The 15,387-nt window shown below is 37.7% G+C and overlaps 1 protein-coding gene across 50 annotated transcripts in view; it reads right to left on the bottom strand.

Moving 5' to 3' along the window:
* Nucleotides 1-15,387, bottom strand: part of camk2b1 (calcium/calmodulin-dependent protein kinase (CaM kinase) II beta 1) — a 71,268-nt gene that overhangs the window by 20,697 nt on the left and 35,184 nt on the right. For 12 of the 50 annotated variants that reach the window (XM_072433167.1, XM_072433215.1, XM_072433218.1 and 9 more), the window contains exons 11-15: nucleotides 15,285-15,368; nucleotides 13,589-13,631; nucleotides 11,591-11,686; nucleotides 4,729-4,766; nucleotides 1,168-1,200 (exon numbers count right to left, since the gene is read on the bottom strand). In XM_072433167.1, coding sequence (XP_072289268.1) covers nucleotides 1,168-1,200; nucleotides 4,729-4,766; nucleotides 11,591-11,686; nucleotides 13,589-13,631; nucleotides 15,285-15,368 — 294 coding nt within the window. The remainder of the gene's footprint in view (nucleotides 1-1,167; nucleotides 1,201-4,728; nucleotides 4,767-11,590; nucleotides 11,687-13,588; nucleotides 13,632-15,284; nucleotides 15,369-15,387) is intronic. The other 38 variants (XM_072433217.1, XM_072433219.1, XM_072433169.1 and 35 more) reach the window with 7 other exon arrangements.

The following is a 15,387-nucleotide window of genomic DNA, read 5'->3' as shown; positions in this document are numbered from 1 at the left end:
CTGGATCTCTGCTCCAACAAAACGTGACAGGATTTATTTTAATGATAATACACCTATAAATGTTCTAGAGGTAAACAATATTGTGACCAGCACCCCTGGTTCATATTTTATTTGGTAAGACTAGACCTTTAGGTAGTATGAAGAAAAGGGTTGAGATAAACATATAATGGCAGGAAGATACCACAAAATACATTTTTAAAAGTAGTCATTTGTATGGTAGAGTACAAAATTACAAAGTATTTTTAGGCATGAAACACTTAATGGCAGAAGGCAGAAAAAAATTCTTTTCTAAGGTCTTATCTTCTAGAGAAATATAGTCAGCCGCCACTAAGGGCTGAGCTATTAGCTAAATGCACCAAAGCTGTGTCTTGTGAATTAAACAGCTGTACCAATTACACGACCAGACTGAGTTTGTAATACACATAATACACAACATAATGGTACTATATGTCATAACACTCATGTGTTTGGATACACCTGATTAAAGATCTGGGTTGATTTCTACAAACAGACAACAGATTTTTACCTTTAAAAGCCTTCATCAAATGCCGCTTTGAAGGCCGTACATCAAAGTGTGGAACATCTTTATTAAAATGCACTTCTGTCAAAATCCTCACCAGCGGTGAATATGATTATAGATAATTAAGCCTTGTAACTAAATTTAGTTGTGTCTAGTCAAATTTATGCACTGCAAGATCTACAAGATCAGAAATCAGACAAAGTCATTGGCGTTTTGTTCATGGAATTGGATATTTGTTGTAATGTCGTTTGTAAAAGTTGTGAAAGAGTAACATGAAGACGGAAGGGAATAATGACAATAAATATTGCATACTTGAGTTCTCAAACACACTCACTAATATCTCCAGTAAACAAATGACATTTTTCCAAGTTGAGAGGTGAATGATAAAGAAGAAAGAGGACATTAAAGGTGAATTGGATGAAGATTAGGAAAGTGGTATGGACTTTTTAAATTGAAGGAAAAAGAAGAGGTGTTTTGGGAGTCTGCTTAGGTTCCATTATCACATAAGAACCAACATAACACAACTCACTGAATAAACATGCCACAATTGGAGAGTGACAAGAAAAGTAAAAAGGTGTAGCTTAAAACAGGTAAAAGGAGGAAGAAAAAACCCAAAGGGAAAAATTTAAAACTGACACATTGCTCACCATGTACTGGACGGTTGAGCTGGACTTGCGTTTCTGCCCGTGATGAATGGATTATTTAACAATGATGTGACAAAAATGACAAAAAATAAATAAAAATGAATGAATGTATGTAGAATACAATCATACCAATGCTAACTTTACACATTTGGCACACTTTGCTGCCTTCTTTTTTTAAAAACGTCATCTAGACAAGAGTTCCTTCTCCACTGGGTCGTTCCAAAGTGCCATTGAGAAGTTAGATTGAGTGAGTTGAGGAAAAAGTAGGCAGACGATAGTGCTAGCAGCAATGAAAAAGTAAAAGATTAGTGCGAAAACATAAATGCCGGGATTAGTTTGAAAGCTGCATGAATTGTTGATTTGCATGGTGCTTACATTGTCTGGGTATTTGAAAGGATCAAGCCAGAAGGGGGCTGTCAAGAATGGAAGGTGATTTCAGAGGATTTGGAGTGAAGTGCTGAGCAAGAGCTAAGTCAACAAAAATACAAGGTACAGTTTCTCCCGGTCCCAGTGGCTTAGCGTGGTGGTACTGCACATGAGTGGGGAGGGGCTTTATTACATGTGCATTTCAATGATTTACAGGTATTACTGTATTAGAACTATAGGCCGACTAATTATTAGTAAGCCCATTTTAAAAGGGCAAATTGCATTATTATCATCATCCTTAAAACATGCTTCTGTGTACCTCTGCTTTGGCCTCTCATGTTTCTGAAAATAATAATGTGTCTCCAAAAAAGGAACATTGGCAAATAAGTGTTTTTTTGAGGCTGAGTAGGGAGAGGACTAAACGGGATGAATAAAAGTAAGCAGATACATCTCCAAGTATGTTTTTGATTAGGGATGTATTAAACTATGATATGTGTTATTATGGTAACAATAGTGTGATATTTTAAACTACTTTTCACACAGAAAAATTAGTAAAATCTTTAAAAAGTCTAGTCAAACGGTATCAACAGAAACACTTTAAGATATGATTATGTAAGATAAGATATTCCTTTATTGAAATTCACCTGCTTGTCTCCATGGAGATGTTATTGCCTTGCCAGGAGTGTCTTACATAAATTATGACATTAAACATCTCTATTTTGCATTTAGAGATGGGCCATTTTAATACCACACTGTGGGACATTCCAGGCAAAGCAATAGCATCTCCCAAACTTTTTTAAAGTCGCATAACCCGACGTTTGCGTACCCTCTACTACACACTTGATTGTCTGTTGACGATGCACCCGTCATACAATATCAAATTATTTTCCCCAAAATATTATTATTTTTATGTTGAAGCATGTGAATTAATTTCAAACATTTAGCCTAGCTAGGGAGATAAACATTATTTACATGTAATACTTATTGTCTCTCTTATGACTAGATAGATATTTTCATTGTTTCCCTCGTTTGATTGTTCCACAGTTTGAGATCCTCTGTCTTAGGAAACAAACAGGTGGCAAACTTACCACAGGAAAGTTTTTAGCAGAGAATAAACCAAGATTGAATCAAGTCAAAATTAGGAATAATCAAGGGACAATATGACTACAATTTAATATTTGTTCATTTGATATGGATATTGTGTTTTCAGCTTTTTAGGGCTGCACAATAGTATTGCAAAATTATTGTCAACTCACTATTTGATAAGGGAAAAAACAGTTTGACGTGGTGCAGGGGGTTTCAGAAAACAAAAGAACATTGAAGGAGGGAAAACTAGAACCACGAGATGATACAAGCGGAAGTGAGCGAGAGAGAAGACGTCTTTGGGAGAGTTTCAGGCGAGTGTGTAGGGAGCCTGTTGCTAAGCGATGAGGCAGTGCAAGTACAAGCGTCTATTTCTGTCATCTGAGTTTCCAGGGTCCAGACTGGCAGCTATTCCTGGAGCGGAGAGTCGCATTCCCGGCTGTGCATCGCTTGTAGAACGCACACAGCTGCGCAGGAGGAACGGGCACATGCACACACGCTGTTTCTTGTGACAAACAAATGCGACGGCTGATTTTTAAAGAGTCGAAAGCAGGCCTAGGCACAAGATGTACGGAGCTAAGAAAAGCCTTAAGGACTCGGGGTGGCGATGGTAGTTGTGGAGATGGTGCATGCGCGATGAGGATGTCGAGTGGGATGTGTTACCGCGGCGATGTGGATGCGCGAGCGTGGGATGCAGTGAGGGTTTCGTTGAAGGGACGAGGAGAGCAAGGATGAGGTTAAAGAACAGATGGGGTGAGCAGGAAGAGGGAAGCAAAACCGCGAGAGCAAGGATGGGTGAAGGGTTAGAGAGCGGACAGGGTGAACAGAAAGAAGGAAAAAAGAGAGGAATAAAAATATGCATACATTTATGGGAGGATAGATGCATATAAACTAAAATATATGAACATGACATGTAAATATGCCAGATTTACTGAATATTAGCAGTTGGCGATATTGACAAAAATGAATATCTCAATAACAATATTTGGACAATATATTCACATTTACGACACATATATCTTATTTCTTTTTGTCAGACACATTTGTAGTGATGCAAAGGTAAATACAACTCACTGCAAAGTTGTCCCGATTAAAAGAAATAAGATAGATGCATCAGAAAAGTGTTAAAATGTGCCGTTAAATGTCTTGGTGGAAGTTCAAGTGTCGCACTAAACGTGAATGAACCATAAGTTTAACCACATAAGTGCAAAAAATGTTTGTTTGGGAAATTACACAAACTATTTCTTTCTCTTTTTGATACTTTCAGTTATAGATGATAAACTCTATATCCAAAAACAACAATTGCGATATCATAAATCAGATGGATGGTATATATATATTACACATTTTTGATGCATTTCCACCTGTACTGAAGATATCTAGACAGAAATACAGACATAGAGAGAATCGGATCGATTAGACAGATAGAGAAGAGGGAGTAATTGAGAGGGAGGCAGCGTGGCACAGATGGTTACGCTTGATAATGGTTACAGATGGAGAGGTGGCAATGAGCTGAATAATGCCAGAGAAAAGAAAGCTTTGACAAATATGTGCTGCAGATGAAGTTTCTCTGCAGCACACTGATTAAATCTTAAGTAGAACAAAAAAGGAGATATTTTTTGAGTATTAATTTTGTAGAATGGATACTTGGGTGTTACACTTTTGATGCAAAGAACCCTGAATTGAGCATGGAGCATGGACTTCCAGACCAATTTATCCATGATTGCAACTGGTTCATACCGAAACGATTCTGTAATAAAATAACATATATTTGGCTATTTCTTTAACTATTTTTGAGACAGTATGAAATTACTTTAAAGCAATTCATTTACTCTTTTTTATTAAACATTGAACTTATTAAAAGTCTCGAATTTAACTGCCACAGAGTTCTTTTTTTTTTAAACAATTATGATTTAAATGTTGACAAAGATTTTGCATACCATTTGGAAAACGATCCCTAATCTTCTAAATGTCGTACAAACATGACAACACCATTCTGAACTGCACAATTCCATCACAATTCACAACACAGAATACAGAAGTCATAAGTTCAAGAGCAGTTCAAAGGTCAAATAGAGAGTGTGTGGACAGAACAAAGGTATGTGTGATCCTTACCTTGACATCTGCCTTTTTGTTCAGCAAAGTCTTGGCTGCTGCAATGATAAAACACAGCACATTGTCAGTTGAAATGCCACAAAACCAAAACTTATTTAATATCTGAGGTATTTTATTATGGAGAGAAAAGAAAGAGCTCTTTTTGCCAGGATTTGTTGACCTTCTTTAACAAAATACTTCAGCGCTGAAGCACAAAAAATAGAGAGAAAATTTGTTCAAATCCAAAAAGTCTGAGGTGAACTAAGGTGAACATTAAATTAGTGTATTATTTAACCTTTTTCCATTTAAATACTTAAAGTTAAAGTAACACCAAGGAACTTTCTTACCAGAATTATTTCATTAAAATAAAAAAGTGATGTTGGAACATTCTCCATGGAAATATGTTTTATGGAATATTATAGCCAGAATGGAGCAACAATCTTCCACTGAATCTAGAATTCGGCTTGTGGAGATGCAAACCCACTAACAGAGAGGATGCTTGTTTTTATAGGTTTTTCAGTGCAATAAAAACATGCTTTTATTTTAGTCAATTTTCTTGGGTAAAAAGTTACACGGCAGGGCTTTAATTGAACATTTCAGTCAGTATTTGTCAATACCTGATATTATTTCTAATTTCTATTATATAATATGTAAATAATATTATATTAAAACGAGTTATTATTATAGTCATTTAAGTAGTAATTTACTCTGTAAATAACTATAAATCCCCACTGCATTAAAATATTCGGAGACCAACAATCGACCAAAAAAGTTTCAATGCGTTAACTCATTTGACCTAATTATATTTTCCTGGATCAGAGCAAACAGATTATACAATTGGTTCTGGTACATCTCGGATTTTAAGCAAACTGACCAAAAATATAAAATATAATACATAATATATTTATTTTAAAAGTCATACTTTTCTTTCTTTTTGACAAGTGTCCCTGGTTGAGACATGTGGTCTGATTGGCATTAATATAACCACATTTCCACTTCTCAAATTAGTGCTGCAAGTAAAATGACACACGCGTGACTCATATCTGGCACATGGAACAAGAAACTTGGATATGATTAGAGGGAAATTGCACTCAAAATTGGATATTGAAGCGGTAGGATAAAAAGAAGTGTGTGACAGGTATCAAGAAGCAACTAAAGTTCTAAAAACTTTTAACAAGTTTCTATTAAAATCCTTGCAAACTCCTAAGCATTACATAGTAGAGTAAGAGTATAATATGTCTTACACACCACAGCAATGCTGTATCATAGAACAATATTCAGAATTGTTAATCATCAAAGCTGTTAAGGGTATGATCTATATTCAAAATTACATTAAGAGGCAGAGCAGAACAATAAATACAGTTTAACAAACACAGTACGTGCCACTTGATTATCATAAAATTGCCAGTTTTGTCGCCTCTATGAGCTATGATAAAGATAATGATTGTCGAAAGCTCGGACCAGATAACGTTCATGTTTTCTAAATGTTCAAAAACCCCTTCATATGTTTAATAGTGCTTGGCGTTCATTTATTGCACTTTCAAATTAACCCATAGTGCTTTCTCACACAGTGAACTTTGATAATAGCCCAAACTTTACAATAATAGCCTCCAAAATAACCGTCAGCTCAAGTTGTTGTCAGTGAAACAAAACCCATTATTGTCTTGCACTGCTGTGCTGCGTCTCTTTGTGCCTGTGCAGCTTGAGGAGCGAGGAAACAAAGATGGCGTTTGCGCGAGGAAGTCATTTAAAGCCCAATAAGCCGTGCCTAAAGGACCTGGAGGAGGATTACTTAGTCAGTCTGCAGTCTAATGACGATAATACTGCCAATGTACTTCTCTAATGACTGTATTTGGCCTATTCAGCTAACATGGAAAAAACTGTACTGATTGGGAGCAATGGACTGCGGGGCATCTAGCATAAAAGGGCTTTGGTGATTGTCTGGTGTGTGTCACAGGCCTGTGACGGTTACCAGTTAAACTGCATATTTACATGGGTAAAAATGACTTGAATTCACTATATTAATCTTTATATTCATCAATTTGTAGCGATATTCTCCAACACAAGAATGGACAGTAAACTTGAGATCATATGCGCAGAAATATCACTAAATACTTTTATTCAAAACCTAGAAGTAATGTGTATAAGTAATTATTATTTGGGGGAAGTTAATTTCACTAATTTAGTTCTTGAGTAAAATAATTAATGTAACAACTGTTTTTTTTCAAGAAAACTAAATTAAATCAGTCAACAATTCTAACCACGTGGTAAGTGGTTATTGAGTTAAAATGTAGTGTTACGTAAAAGCCAAAATATGAATTTACCAACATTTGGCTGGTAGTATAATATCACGCCCACCAGTAATCGTCAATCTAAAGAGGCACTTTTTTATGTTTGATTATCCAACAATTTAAAATAACCCATAAACAAAAAATCAAAAAATAAAGCATCACAAAATCTAAAGAGAAACAAAATACCACATTTTGTCAAACCTAGAGTTAGAAAAATATTGAACATTCCTAGATTGCATGTGGTCTAAGGGTGGACCCTACTTTGAGCAGGGTATAATTTGGACAGTTGTCACCTCCTCACAGCCAGTCCTGCCTCCTGGACCTGATCCTTTTTGGGAATGTGCCGTTTCAGACTAATCAGATGCAATCACATCACCAGCCCGCCATGTTACATAAACACTATTTTTGGCTGTATCACATTCCTCATTCCGTCGCATCCTTCTTTATTTCTTTATATTCATTGCTCGTCTCAATTGCATTAAAATAAAGTATGCTTTAGGAAAATTTGATGTATTTATTCAATTATTTCAGTGTATGTACTTGTATAATGTGAAGATTTCAAGCAATCCACAGAAATTTAAGACCATTCAAGTCTAGTTTTCTTCCTTGTAAACTAATTATACGTATTAGAGGCTCCAGAAGATGAAGCTCCATGTAACTACTCTGAGCACTGAAAAAGCACATTGGGACATGGCCCGTAATGCGTAGAGCCTGAATTCAATGGTGACTGAGGAGGAAAATCTGCAGGAGCTTTCTTGATGCCGGCGTTAGTTGTCCATGGGTCAAACTTTGGCTCTGGTCTAAACTCCTTAAGGCTCTTTCTCACCGGTCCGACCTCCCCACCCCGTAACAGAGTCAGATATACAGCTCGTCTCTCCAAGTCTCCTCATGTTTCCCCTGTGAAAAGCTTCTTTCTCATTGAAGCAATGATATACCAACAACGCAATACCTTTCTAAAACAGCAGGCGGCGGCAATAGTGGATAAACTATGCAATCGGACTATTATAAACAAGCTAGTTATCAATACACTATAGTACACAATGCGACATGAGCACATGGCCGCACATAAATGGACTAAATTAATACAGCTTTTGGGCATAAAAAGAGGCACTTATGCTTGGATTTACATAAGGCTAAAATGCAGCGCATTGTGATAATTACAGACAAAAGTGTTGTTTGATTCAAAGTTGAGTTAAATTTTGTGAATGGAGCCTGGGCCAAACAGAGCCCTCCTCCTGTGGAGACTGGGGATACAGATTCTATACAAATAGATCCTCCAAAATTCAGCACTCAAGACGTCCTCTGCTTTCCTCTGAGGCCGATGGCGTTATTCACACTAAACACATGCCGGCACCTGTCAATTATCTCTTTAGTGTGAAAGAGCCTTTATAGGTGCACAATGTAACTTTCTATTGGAAGGTCTGCCACCTGCAGGTCCCCGTAGAGATGCTCTTGCTTTGCCTTGAATATTCCACAGTATGGTATAAAACTTATATCGCCATGGAGATAGGCAGCAGTTTAAATATGTGGAGAGGCAAGTGTGCTCATAGAAAGAATACATGTATTTCAAGCAATAAAAGCATCAAAAGTTTAATGTCATATTTTGTAAGATTCCAGGCAAAGCAATAACATCTCCATGACGACAGGCAGGTAATGGACCCCTAATCAGAAAATGTAATTATTTTTGCTTCTAATATACTGGACAGAAGGTAACATGTTAACTTGGTGCCCAAATATATTCCACTCTCTAACAATGAACATGATGATTAACTAGCTTGTGTTATTCACATCATCATCATCATCATCATCATCATCACCATCATCACCATAATCATAATGAACAAGGGTTTATGCCAGAGCTTCTCAAAGTGGGGGGCGCGCCCGTTTGGATTAAAAAAAAATCTCCTAAGGGGGCGTGCCAGAAAACGTTTGAGAAGCTCTAGTTTATGCAATAGAATGATACGCATGTAAGTCAAGTTTAAAATGGCATTGATTTCAACAATGGAGTGAAAAACCTCTGAAGATACCTGGGAAAAAAACAATCAAACATATAGCTTAATTAGCAGGAGAAGAATCAAGGACTCTCCTTACCTTGGCACAAATAGACAAGAGAGCAAGAAAAGAAAGGAGGAAGAAATTAAAAAGTACCAGAGTGTACAGTGTTTTTACCAAGGACACGCAAGATGCACCACTGTGAGATCAAAGCAAGGACAGACATGGATTTACACCACGGTCCCAATCAGAGCACTCCTTCAAGTCTATTCTTGCCAGAGTTTGCCGAGGGGGAATCTGTATTTGTATGCAAGATATAGCAAGGTCGGTAGTGCGGGTGAGCCAGTTTGAGCCTGATGAGCAGCGGCGGCCCCATTATAAATATTTGATTGAAGTCTACTGGAGGCAGGACACAAGGAGGGCTGCAGAATCCCACAGGAAAGAAAAAATAAGGACACCACCTCGTCTGAACACGGGCTACTGTCACGTGAAGATTTAGAGCAGAGATACTGCTGTAGTACTGCCCACAGACATGGTTTGGATTTGGTTTAGTCTGTGGGTAGTTCTTGTTTGGACATAATGTTGTCAAACTAGCAATCAATTATCAAATGTTTGTGTTCTGATTATTGTAAGAAGAAACGTCAACAAGTCCTCACTCTATTGAAACTCTATTCACTTTTATTTAGTCAAATAGATCAAGTTCTTTAGTTTGTGCCCAACTTTATGAAATAAAACTTTCTGAATGATAAAGTTAATGTCATATAAACAAATAAGTCAAAAGCACCTTATCGTATATAGTTCTGCTTGTGAAATTATTATTTTTTTGTTCTTCTTATCGTATGATCAAGATTATTGATTACAGAATCTTAACATCCCTAATTACTGGTTTAGTTTTGTTAGTGGGACTTCCAATTCTGACACTTCAAACCCACTTTTAATTTGCCCTTCTTATCTAGGTTTCATTGTTTAGTGTCCGCACCTCATAAATTCATAGGTTCTGTATGGATGATTTCCCATAAATGTATGGGAATATTAAAAGGGAGCCAATGCAGCTACGAGGAGAACATGCAAACCTCGCCGGGGATCCTCTTGCGATGATGTGAGATTGCTGGAAGCCACTGTTATACTAATCTATTATTGACCTTTATTTAACCAGGAAAGTCCCACTGAGATTTAGCATCTCTTTTTCAAGGGAGTCCTGGCCCCAGAGGGGAGGAGCCTATTGTACATGTTTTTAGTGGTGGAGCACCTGGAGGAAATCTCCACAGACAGGAGGTAAACGTGCAAACTTCACACAGAAAGGCTTTTGGTCAGTAGACAATGTTGTAATATTTGGGCCTCAATCTGACTTTTATTTCTTCTAGTTTAAGGTAATGCTTTTACAGTGTATAGTAAAACTGAGCCCAGCAGCACATTAGTAAATCAGTTTTACACTCATGATTCAAAATCAAGTACAGGAAGTACTGTACAGGTCCTTAAGGCATAAAAACATTTGAGTGTTTGATTGGCCAAGCTAAAAGAAGTGCATGATAACTTGACTTTTTAATGATATTTGCTTAAGTTTTGATCCACCCAGGCATTGCTTTGTCCACAGAGTTCACCATGCACCACATCCTTGTTTGGCAGCACATGCAGCTGCCCAGTGCCCCATGCAGCATTCACCAACAGCTCTAGGCCTTTCCATCCTTTATGTGACAGGGAGAACGTTACAATCATTTTCAAGAGAGACAAAAGAGAAGAAAAGAAGAGAGACAAAAGAGAAGAAAAGATACTGACAAAGATATGATCAGTTGATTAAATGGAAGTGTTTTTAAATGAAAATGTAAATTGAAGACTGGATATGATAAGAGATGACAAAAAGAGAGATGGTCAGAAAGAGAGGGATGATGCAAATTGATAATGTGGGGAGTGGAAAGAGGTAGAAAGGGGTGCAGAGAGACAGCAGAGCAGAGAGGCCGGGTGCTGGCAGGTCATGCTCTGTCTGGACGATGTGAGGGTGAAGTCAGTTAGTGGTGATTACGCAGTCGCCCAGGAAATCTCAAACAGCAAGTGCCACATGAGTGGAGATGGAAGAACACTGCAGTAGCTGGGTTTCCATCTTCGCCAGATAAAGCTCTTTGGAATACTTTGTGTACAAATTGTGCTCTACAAATAAATTTGTCTTTGTCTGTGAATAAAATAAATAATATAAAGTAATTTCTTATGTGAATGAGTAACAGTTTGGTAAAATGACAAAACATCTTTGAAAAAGCTATTATGATTTGACAGTTATTATAATGATCAAAGCTGTATCTTTTAGTCAGCAAAAAGCAGATGGAAACAGCTAAAGCGAGTGATGAAATGATGAATGTAGCCACCATGCTGCTGTGCTCCCATGAAAGAATAGATGAGAAGAAGAAGAGAGGAGGAGGAAGGAGCATATCAGCAGGGGCAGGAGAAGGTCAGGGAGGGCAAAAGAAAGATCAAGTCACAAGGGGCAGAAGAGACAGGCGCAAGTCAGGAGGAGCAAAAGGTCAGGAGGGGAGACAGGAGCAGGCCAGGAGGGGCAGAAGAATCAGGAGGGGCAGGGGTGGCATGCCCTGTGTGTGCCACCGGTCTACCTTGTTCCACCAGGCCTGTTGCGGTGCCTGCCGCAGCTGCAGCAGCTACAGCAGCTGCGGTCACTGAGGCCGGAGCTGTGGTCTGCCTGCTGCCCACTGTTAAAGCCCAGGCACAAAGAACAGACAAGAGCGCATGTCAAGTTGAGTGTGGTGGGGTCAAGAGGAAGGAAGGATAGAGCCAGAAAAGCTTTCAGGATTTAATAAAAGGGATCCCTTCTTCAAACATACATAATGACTAAAGATATTAGAAGATATTATTAGGGCACAATAGTGAATTGAATTGCATATGGAACACTGAAGCTACATCAACACAGATGTGTTCTCATTTCATACTTGGTGCATTTTTACATAGCAGACAACAGTGTTGTTGTCTAGCTGATAGATTGGAGGATGTTGCCAGTCCTAATTATGGACATTATGGAGTCTCAAATACACCAGATTTGTGAGGATTAAATTTGAACTTGGCTAACAAAATGAAAACACATAAATGTGGACTTGCGGCATTTGAAGGTCCTGCAAACAGTACAATAGATGTTAATAGTTAGTGTTGATGGTGATCTCAACAGACTTTGTGTTCATGTTTCATGTTCAGTATGATCAGCACAGATGTACAGTTGCTTGGATCCGACGGCATATAGGCCGCCTACTGTAAATGAACGGATGATTTGTTAAGCCTCCATGTGACTGCAGGCTAATGGTATTATTTGCCTTCATCTGACGACCTCACACTGAAAATTTAGAGGATGAAAACGAGCGTAAATGGTAAGATCTGTGCGTGAGGGGCTGGCTCGTGCACGTGAGGGCAGTTTCTCTTTGCAGAGCTTGCAGTGGCAGAACAGAACATTGATTTTTGTTAAAGCAGCAAGCTGGCAGCACACACAAACATGAAGAGACGTGTGGATGCTTTAAACAGGGGCTAATCACTAATAATTATTATTTCACTGACAACAACAATTGAAGTGACTGACTTATTTTGGATCCCACTGTGTCTATTTTAGATCTTGTCAACACTGATGTGGACAAGATGTAAAATGAACTGTTAAGCATTTTTGTAAGTAAATACATAGACAAAAAGGACACTGAGCAGGCAATGCAATTTCAGTGCTCCTCTAAGTGAGAATGTTCCCACAGGTGACACACCAACTGCTCTTGTTACAAAACATATTTTTTAGACAATCAAAGACTTTGACTGGGGCCATCACAAAACAGGGAGAAACACTGAAGATGCATTGAGTAATGTGATTTTTGACATGTTTCATAAGCTATAAGACAAAGACAATTTAGATATAATGGCATTTTTAAGGAAGTTAACAACACATATGAAATATTAAATACTCTTTAGAACTACCCACTTGCATTGTCAAGCATCAAAATTGAAATCCTGAAAAATCTATTATTTAGAACAAAAACCTCCACCTGTTTATACCATAAATTAGAAGGCAAATGTTCATCACTAACTATATGGACGCATTTTATACACTGCTTTTCTACTTCCATTCGGCACTCAGGGCCGTTTATATCAAGGCATCTGTCTTGCATTCACACAGGGTTCATACACCAGTGTGCACAGGTTTACATGTACACAGGTTAAATGTCTTGCCCAAGGACATAACCATACACAGTATGCAGTGGAGGGGTCAGGTCAAGGTTTGATCTACTGAGCAACGGCTGCTGCACTAACATTATGAAACTATCAGGAGCCATAGAAAGGAAATCATCTACCAAAGAATTGGAAGCAACAGCTAGAAAGAAGAAATGTGCATTAAAGTTTGTCCATTAAAGCAAATCAGATCAAAGTAACTTGATAGTTTGTTATCAATTAGTAGTCTTAGATGCACAATACTAGCAACATTAACACAGCATGTTCATAATTGATATATCACTTTGTAAAAATAAACCAAAAAACTCCATCATGCTCCATTCTAATATTGTAACAGTGACATGAATAATAGTGACAAGTTCTCACTAAAGGGTCCTAGTCATTCATTCCACACTTACCAGAGAAATTTCGAGACACCAGCATGGTTGTGAGAATGGCTCCCTGAAAGACAGAAAATATTTAGTTATGGTTGTGATGAAGTTGTTGAAGCAAATATTAAAACCAGCTGAAGTCAGAGGAAACGAGCAAGAGACCACAGGTGATAGAGATATTAGACATGACATTAGTAGTTCCTTACTTAAAGGTTGAATGGACGATTTTTTTGGCACAAATCTGAGTCTTATTTCCTCGTGGCGTGGACTGCCGATTAGTCCTGCCACGTATCAATCATAAAACGCACCTACTGCTCACCTGCAGCTGTGTGTGGTTCGTCCCCACGTTTCCGCGTGTCTAAGCGCATTGATCTATCATAATATAGTTCCCTCAGTGTACGGGACAAAATGAAGACGGAGAAAGACAGTTCGAGCTGACGCAGAAGTTGACGGAAATCTACGGGAGATGAGAGATGCGATCCGTTGCACTAATAAACAAACGCACGTGTGTGTTGTATCAGTCCACACAGGGGTGTGCGCATGCGCACTTCCGCCTGCGTTCTCAAATCGCCGAAAAATCGTCCATTGCGCCTTTAACCTATTATACTGAGGTCTGGGGCAAAACTTATAAGACTAATACAAAACCAGTCTTCACCTTGCAAAAAAGGCAATAACAGCAATCACATCTTCCCACTTATTTTTTTTATTAATATTTATAAAGCTTCAAAACTTGAAATTGTATGATTTAGTTGAGCAATACACATGTTTTGGATAAAGAACAACTTTCTGTCAAAATCACTACAGAATTATGTTAAAAATCAGAGCTAGCCAATTCAAACTTAGAGGAACAATGTTTGTAAAAAATAGAACAATTTTTGTCTGCAACAGTTAATAATTGAGGTACCACTCTTAAAAATAAGTTCAATTGTATAAATCTCAGTAGATGCATGAATTCTGAGTACCGTAGTTAGTTTTACGACAATAGATAATTTACTGAGGATTGGCTGTGGAATAAAAACAACTGTGTTTTAAAATAAAATCCTGATTTCAAACTGGACCTTAAGAATGTATGAGGGTGAACTGAAAAATGAACAGAGCTAAACTATTAAGACTGGGTGTGCATTCACACAAAATTGAGCCCATTTTAGTCATGATGTGGACTTTGGTTTGGTCTTGTTCTAGTCTTTTAGTCCTGATCCATGTCCAGGTTTATTTTCGAGTTTAGTCCTGCTTTAGTCCCAATTATGATGTGAATTTGCAAGCATGAACGCACCCGATGGATCCTATGCATTTCCGGGCTTAGCAGGATAATGAAATATTATGTGAATTTTAACAGAAAACAATAGTCGTTTCTATAATATTATCATGTGGTCTTTTACTTGATCAGAAGTAATAGTAAAAAAGGATCGGTGAACACACGATTCAATTAACTGTATGCACGTAATATTTATTTTATTATTGTGTTGTGATTTAGTGGAATAATATGTCAGACAAAACATGAATTGAAGATGAAAATGAAGATTACACATAAAAAAGATTAAAAAATATACATTATAACTGAAAGTAAAGTGCATGAAATCTTTTGTTAAGGATGAACCAAAACCAAACATCTACTCAGGTAAGAGTACTATTATTTAAAATGTATACTCTCAAATAGTTAAAGTATGGTGTCAGACCAAAGTGATATTATCTACAATATAAAAATGGTGTGGGAGGCACAGACCTTGAGTTTCCTCCTGGCGTTGAATTTCTTCAGGCACTCCACAGTCTCCTGTCTGTGCATCATAGAGGCCACTGTAGAACGTTGCTGTAGAAAGAAAAGGGAA

Source organism: Eucyclogobius newberryi, unplaced genomic scaffold (assembly GCF_026437365.1).
Source record: "Eucyclogobius newberryi isolate DKJ021-1_F unplaced genomic scaffold, fEucNew1.0.hap1 SCAF_6, whole genome shotgun sequence".
Taxonomy (NCBI): domain Eukaryota; kingdom Metazoa; phylum Chordata; class Actinopteri; order Gobiiformes; family Gobiidae; genus Eucyclogobius; species Eucyclogobius newberryi.
The sequence above is the reverse complement of the archived record's forward strand: the minus strand, read 5'-3'. Positions and strand labels throughout refer to the sequence as shown.